Source organism: Acyrthosiphon pisum, chromosome X, assembly GCF_005508785.2.
Source record: "Acyrthosiphon pisum isolate AL4f chromosome X, pea_aphid_22Mar2018_4r6ur, whole genome shotgun sequence".
Taxonomy (NCBI): domain Eukaryota; kingdom Metazoa; phylum Arthropoda; class Insecta; order Hemiptera; family Aphididae; genus Acyrthosiphon; species Acyrthosiphon pisum.
Genome location: NC_042493.1, coordinates 120091551 through 120100077, shown reverse-complemented (window position 1 = coordinate 120100077; position 8527 = coordinate 120091551). Strand labels below are relative to the sequence as shown.

The 8527-nt window shown below is 34.0% G+C and overlaps 1 protein-coding gene across 1 annotated transcript; it reads right to left on the bottom strand.

Annotated features, from left to right (window-relative positions):
* Positions 1 to 5787: 5787 nt before the first annotated feature.
* LOC103307693 (zinc finger protein 62 homolog) lies at positions 5788 to 8098 on the bottom strand. Its single transcript, XM_008182385.3, has one exon. It carries the CDS (start codon positions 8096 to 8098, stop codon positions 6071 to 6073), a length of 2028 nt encoding a protein of 675 aa, XP_008180607.1. The 3' UTR covers positions 5788 to 6070.
* Positions 8099 to 8527: the final 429 nt, after the last annotated feature.

The window sequence follows — 8527 nt, the reverse complement described above, 5'->3', positions numbered from 1 at the left end:
GCAATTAAACTAAAATCAACATATTACTAGGTATTTATATTTTAATTTTCAAAATATATTGATATTTAATGGCATGTTGAATTTCATAAGAATTAGTTAATTGTAATAATTTAAAATAAAAATTTAAATTAGCTTTCTATAAAATTTCAGATAACATATAGGTAGTATTGTTACAATGCGAGATATTCACTAATGAGGAGAAAAGTGGTTGTAGCACAATAATACAAATTACTATGGTCAAATTTTGAAACTAGTAAAGTTAATGGTCTATTTTGTGTAATTGTACTGCAATGTTTGATAAAAATGAACTTCTAAACCTGCTGCATAAAATTGTACTATTTAAAACTTAGATCTATAATTTATCATACACCTATGACTTAAGTGTATTTTTAAATGTTTGAACTATACAAATAACTAGTGGTATTAATTACTTTATCACATTCTGAAACTATACATTTTATTATTATACATACATATTATTATACAGCCTATACTATAGATTAAATATGTATAATCAAGATTTTAAATAATTAACTATATAATATAATATAATGCACATTCAAAATTCAAATAATAACAAACTCTAACAAAATATTTAAATATCTATTGCAAAAAAAAATTTCAGTTATTTAAGTTAAACATATTCCTACGGTAAATATATAATATATTTTCGTTGGTATATAAATATATTTTAAATTAAAATTATTTTTCAAAAAAAGGTTTCAAATATTCAACTAAGCCTAACGTTTTAAATTTGATCGAATCAAATAATTTTGTTTACGTCTTTTGAACAAAGTTTGTATGACAATAAAATACATTTGTTAATTCACACAGAAACTCAATTAAAGAATATGTTGTATAGAGATAGGTAAGTTTTAAAATATAAAAATATACTCATGAGTCATGAGTATAAGGAAAAGTGAACATATTGAAAATATAAATACATTCAAACTACTGATGATTATGATTTATTAATAAATAAATAAGTTTATGGGGTCGTGAAATGACAAGACTTTTAGTTTGTTAGACACAACAAATTGAAATTTTTTCTGTTTATTCAATGCTGGTATTAACATGAATATTATAAATCAATTTTAATTTTTCATTCAAAATTTCATTATAAGATCATTATATTTATAGTATATTTTGTTATTTTACAGTACTTATAATTTATTGTCCTTCATTTACAATTTCTTCCGAGATATTGGGACGATGTTGTCTCACTCATTCGATTTCATCCAAAGCGTCAACTTTACAGGATGTCTTTCCCGTTATTTTTGAAGTGTCCAATTCTGCGATTCGAAGTCCATCGAGGCTACGAACTCTGCTAATGATTACGTACGCTTGACCTTGTACGAATAGTTTCCGTCCTAAGTAAAAGACACCATAATCGACTGTGGTGCCTTGCATTTTATGGGCTGTTGAAGCCAATGATAATATTAAAGACAGCATACGGCGCTCGGCTGTTCCGTAACTAAATTTTGCTGAAAATTGTATTTATTTTTGCTTGACCAGGTGGATCACATCCACGCCAAAATCCACCATTACGTCCGGTATGACCTGCTTGTAAATCTTACCTCTGCGGAAGCCACCAGCCCATTTCAGTTCCGTTACAATACCTATTGCTCCATTGACCAAGCCTTTTTGTACATCGATGTTAGATCGCAGCATCACTTTTGCTCCCACAAATATTACCAACTCTCTCGGCAATCCTCCGGTCTTGTTGATGTCATCCGATATGATGGTGTCGATTGAATTTTTTAGCGGCCTAGTGACATCGACCAAAGAATCACGGGAGCGTGGACAACGGCGACAATGGCAACGAACTCAACGATTAGCGGCGGTGATACGAGCGCGCGTGATGGCGAGTTTGGTAGCAAAATACGGTGCGTACCAGCGATGATACTCGGCGGCGTAAATGCGGACGGCCGTTCGCTACTGTGTGAGGTTCTGCAGCTTGAACAATACAGTCGTGAGCTGTATCACTGCAGAAGCACACAGAGGAAACGGAGTTTTACGGTGACGTCGTGGGGACAATCCGTTTCTACACGGAGATCTGCATCTTGAGCAGTACAGTCTTAGCTGCACCACTGCAGAATCCGTGTAGGGGGGGGGGGGTTCCGGGGACTTCAGGCATTTGTTAGACCTCAAATTCGGTTTAAGCGACCCCGAAAACCCCCGAAAACCCGCCTTGACCCAGAGAAACCCTTCGTACCTGTACTTCCTCGGAGATGACTTTGCACACCCGTCATCGCCGACCTGGAGGTCCGGGTTTCAAAATGACAACGGATTATTGTATTGTCAACCAAGACCAAGGTCTATAACAATTTTCAGAATTTTTCAACGTCAAAAAGTGCCTCAAATCCAGCGCGTAAGATTTGATTACAGACAGACAAACAGACGTGAAAGCGAACTTAAGAAAAGTGTGTAATAAAGTGATTGGCATCTTTCTTGATATTCAAAAAGCTTTTGATTCGGTTAATCATGGTATTTTAATTAAAAAAAACTTGATTGTGTTGGTATTAGATGCTCTGCATTAATTCTTTTCAAATCCTACTTAAGTAATACAACACAGGTGGTCAGATTAAATGGTGTTATTAGTGATCCTGTTAATAACACGCATGGGGTTCCACAAGGAACTGTATTATGGCCTATTTTTATTTCTTATTTATATAAATGGTTTCTTAAATTTAAATGATGACTTAAACATTTCTTGTTTTGCTCATGATATCGCCATATTGCTACATAGTGACAATTATAACGATTTATATAAAAAAGCAAATTTACTACTGCACTATGTTAAAATATGGCTTGATTATCATATTGTGTTGAAGCTTAATGTTTCTAAATCTACATATATATGATTTTTTAAATCAAAGATCACTCTCTAAATCATAACTTTGAGCTAAAATTACATTCTTTTGATTGTAAATTTTGCTCAATTGGCAGCATAAATTGTGAATGTAATATTTTGGAAAAAGTGGAAATATATAAATTGGTAAATCTTGGTATTACATTCGATTATAAATTAAAGTGGTCACGTCATATTAATAATTTAATTTTCAATGTAAGTAAATATTTCTTTGTTCTTAAAGATGTTAAACGCTACTTTAATATTATGATGAAGAGAATCATTTACATTGCTTTGGTTCAATCTATTTTTAGTTATGGAATAATGTTTTGAGGTTGTACTTACAACACTCACCTCGAGAAACTAAAAGTCACAATAAATAATATTATTACATTTTTATTGAGCAAACCCAAATCTTACAGTACAAAGATTATTTTTATTGAACTTGATGTACAAAACTTTAATAAAATATTTTATACCAATGTATTATTACTATTATATAAACATAAGCATCTATTGATAAAATATGTAAATATAATGATTATAATACCAGATATTAAGGTAATATTATTATTGTTTCTAATAGAAATACAACTTTTGGTTTACATTGTACTTTAAATGTTGGATCAAGTTTATGTAAAAAATTGAGTATTAATTTATTTAACTTTAAGAGTGTTGAGGAATTAAAATTTTTTTGTATAATCTTAACTTTGATATTATTTAAACAAATCTTAACTCGTATTTTGTTAAATTTTGATTATTCTTTCTCACTGTTTTGGCATAATAACATGTAGATATACTTAAATTATAATCTGGAATCTGCTCTCCCAATATAAGCTATGCTTACAGGGAGTGTTGCATACTGTCTATTGTCTTGTTTTTAAAATCTATTGTATTCTTCTTTGTGAAATAAAATATTATTATTATTATTATTATTATTAATGATTCATGTAGGTATTGTATTAATATGGTTGGTAGATCCGTGGTATTATAATATTGTATATACCTGCATCATCCAATACACCGACCAGCAACTATTTGACCACACTCTATACATCAGTGTTATTACGAGTAACGACTTTATATTGTGTAAAGCCTGCACATTTCACGAGACCGTCTGGCGTCTGGACCGTCTGCAGAGCACCACTAATGATAATAATAAATTGTTCATGTGATTATAATATTATGTGAATGCTGTTAACTCAATCATCACATCATATTATTATATTATATCATTACATTTACGCGCTACAGTACTAATAATATTACATATTGTTATTATGGTTCGAAGACCGCGACGTTCGCGCAATCGGCATCGGAGTTTCGATGATCGGGTCACATACACTCACACGGAAACCTCCTGTGAACAATTCGGTCTACCGCATAACCGCTAAAATTGTATCGCTTTTATTTACGATTACACTTATAAAATATTTCTATAATATTATGTGTTGCATTACATAAAATTAAAGGCAGTAGTTTGATTCATTGATATATATATAAGTATATAATACATTTATAATATAATATAATAATATATCTATATATACATTATACAATATTACATAACATACAATTTAAAAAATGATAAAAATCGGTGTTTCCGAATTGCGTGTGAAAATCATTACCTAAGTTGAATTGCGTGTGGGGTTCTTTCGTGATAGAGTAGAATTGCGTGCGTGATTTATTCGCGACAGAGCTGAATTGCGTGCACAGAATTTACAAAATCCAAAAAAATTTTAAAAAAATATACAAAAAACTGTGTGTGCTATAATAATACATATCAAGTGTAAAAAGCATGTCAAAACTTTTACAAAACTTTTACTAACTGTAAAAAAATCAAAAAGTCAGTTGAAAAAGTAAAATCTTACACGGCTTTTCACACGGATCATCCAGAGCTTTACATTTTAATTTATTGCTTAATTTTTGTCGAACTAAAATACTTACATCATCTTTTTCATGGCTGTGATTTAAAACACTAAAAAAAATTTCACTATTTTCATTTAATTTAAGATATGATGTGCACATTTGTTTTGTGCATGCCCATCTCTGAATATTATTATTTAAAAACTTGTTGAGATGAAATTTATAGCCATTAATTATGTATAATTTTTATTATTTTCACTAATTCACTGTATATTACACTAACTTCCATTTTAATCGTTTGTTGTTTCTGGACGCTAACTGACTGTCGAATAATTCAATGTTCTATAGATCGTCATGTATGCTAATCATATTATAGTCATATACTCATATCTAATCTAATCACTATTTACTGGTGAAAACCCAAGATACAGTTTATTGAATTTACTTATTTACTTATACTAAGAATAGTACTTATACACGTATGCCGTTAACGTATGATGAATACCGATCGTCTGCTCAAACTTTTACGCACTTAATTCGGACCTGTTTATATATAGTATAAACATAATATTATTATGTATGTCATAATGTCATATACTATTGAAGTGATCCATAATACTAGATACACTTCTAAACTCTATGAAGGTAATATACCTGTCATTATATTATTATCTTCAATACAGTGTTTCCGCATAGGTAGTGTGTGTTTTATCTGTTTTCTCGTAGTTCTATTGTATAATATGTATAATAAACCTTAGTGGACAAGTCCGTTTATTGCATGACGACACTAAACGGTGATGTCACGAAAGTAACTGTCATTAGATAGAATATTATCGACGTTTTTAAAATAATAATAATAATAATAATAATAATAATATGTAGCAAGACTGATTATTTTTTTAACATCAAGTATTGAATATCTTATCTATAATAATATGTATGTATAATTTATGTTATGATGTTTTTTTTATCGAATTATTTAAATAGTGTTTAAATAATCTTTATACATGCCCAAGCGTTGTAGCTCGGTGGGTTACCGCGTTTGATTTAAAAGTGTTCTGGGTCGGATTGGAACTGGTGGGCGAAAATAAGTTTTTAATAATTTCGTGGTAGATATGCCGTGCTTGGGATATGACAATAAAGGAGAAACACAAACATTATATTTTAAACATTAAAAACCATACGAAATGTGTATTTATTTAAGCATAATGTGAAAAATTAGCAATTTATTAAGTATTCAGAAACAACTATTTACTCGATAAAATTAACACATTGACCGTAATAGGTAATATGTTATCAAGAAGTATCTTATTTTAATACGGTCATTGGATCATAGATCTTTGATACTTCCGATCAGTGTGCCATGTGCGTACGCTTATGTCTTGTCAAATTGCCACTTTCAGAGAACGACTTATCGCAAACATCGCACGCGTACGGTTTATCTCCAGTGTGTGTGCGTCGATGTGCTGTCAAATTGCCACTTTCAGAGAACGACTTTTCGCATACATCACAAGGGAACGGTTTTTCTCCAGTGTGTGTGCGTCGATGTGCTGTGAAATTGCCACTTTTAGAGAACGACTTTTCGCATACATCACAAGGGAACGGTTTTTCTCCAGTGTGCATGCGTCGATGTATCGTCAAATCAGTACTTGCGGAGAATGACTTTTCGCATACATCGCAAGCGTACGGCTTTTCTCCAGTGTGTGTGCGTCGATGTGTTGTCAAATTGCTACTTGTAGAGAACGACTTTTCGCATACATCACACTTGTACGGTTTTTCTCCGGTGTGAGTCCGCTTGTGTTTCGTCAAACTACCAATTTCAGAAAACGACTTTTTGCATACATCACAAGCGTACGGTTTTTCTCCAGTGTGTGTGCGTCGATGTGTTGTCAAATTGCTACTTGTAGGGAACGACTTATCGCAAACATCGCACGCGTACGGTTTTTCTCCAGTGTGTGTGTGTCGATGTGCTGTCAAATTGCTACTTGTAGAGAACGACTTTTCACATACATCACAAGGGAACGGTTTTTCTCCAGTGTGAGTCCGCTTGTGTTTCGTCAAACTGCCACTTTCGGAGAACGACTTTTCGCATACATCACACGCGTACGGTTTTTCTCCAGTGTGCATGCGTCGATGTGCTGTAAAATTGCTACTTTTAGAGAACGACTTTTCGCATACATCACAAGGGAACGGTTTTTCTCCAGTGTGCATGCGTCGATGTATCGTCAAATCGGTACTTCTGGAGAACGACTTATCGCATACATCGCAAGCGTACGGCTTTTCTCCAGTGTGCGTGCGTCGATGTTTCGTCAAACTGCTGCTTTCAGAGAACGACTTTTCGCATACATCACACGCGTACGGTTTTTCTCCAGTGTGCATGCGTCGATGTGCTATCAAATTGCCACTTTTAGAGAACGACTTTTCACATACATCACAAGGGAACGGTTTTTCTCCAGTGTGAGTCCGCTTGTGTTTCGTCAAACTGCCACTTTCAGAGAACGACTTTTCGCATACATCACACGCGTACGGTTTTTCTCCAGTGTGAGTCCGCTTGTGTTTCGTCAAATGGCTACATTCGGAGAACAACTTCTCGCATACATCGCAAGCGTACGGCTTTTCTCCAGTGTGAGTCCGCTTGTGTCTCGTCAAATGGCTACTTTCGGAGAACGACTTTTCACATACATCACACGCGTACGGTTTTTCTCCAGTGTGCATGCGTCTATGTTTCGTCAAACTGCCATTTTCAGAGAACGACTTATCGCAAACATCGCACGCGTACGGTTTTTCTCCAGTGTGTGTGCGTCGATGTGCTGTCAAATTGCCACTTTTAGAGAACGACTTTTCGCATACATCACAAGGGAACGGTTTTTCTCCAGTGTGCATGCGTCGATGTATCGTCAAATCGGTACTTGCGGAGAATGACTTCTCGCATACATCGCAAGCGTACGGCTTTTCTCCAGTGTGCATGCGTCGATGTATCGTCAAACCGGTACTTGCGGAGAACGACTTTTCACATACATCGCACGCGTACGGTTTTTCACCAGTGTGCGTGCGTCGATGCGTTGTCAAATTGGTACTTTTAGAGAACGACTTGTCGCAGACATCACAAAGGAACGGTTTTTCACCAGTGTGTGTGCGTCGATGTGCTGTCAAATTGCCACTTTGAGAGAACGACTTTTCGCATACATCACAAGGGAACGGTTTTTCTCCAGTGTGCATGCGTCGATGTATCGTCAAATCGGTACTTGCGGAGAATGACTTTTCACATACATCGCACGCGTATGGTTTTTCACCAGTGTGCGTGCGTCGATGCGTTGTCAAATTGGTACTTTTAGAGAACGATTTGGCGCAGACATCGCACTGATAAAGTTTCTTCTCCATTTTGCGCTGGTGTTTCGTCAGTCCATGTCTATTAGAAAATGGTTTATTTAATATTTGTAATAGTTTTTATATAGTTACTTGGTTACTATGCTATTCTGTTAACGATCAATTAGAATTTATTGACTTCACCACGTTTTTAAGCCAGTACTTGTCGTATTTGTTTTTTAGCTTTAAATTGAGTACTCATTATTTATTATTATACTTGATATTGTAATTTTATACTCACAAATAATTATCATAAACTAACATGTAGTACCTAAAAAATAATTGCCAAACTGTTGCACGTAGAGATCGGACTCAATAAAACTATTATCCCCGACAAAAATGGACCATCCGTATTATACGATCACGAATTAAGTAATCGGCACATTCATACAACAGCAGAGCATAGAGCGTACGGCTTTCTAATTTGCTGTCAGAAAAAAGTAA

Coding starts and splice junctions, on each gene's coding strand:
- LOC103307693 (XM_008182385.3), bottom strand. CDS start 8,098: ATGGAGAAGAAACTTTATCAGTGCGATGTCTGCGCCAAATCGTTCTCT.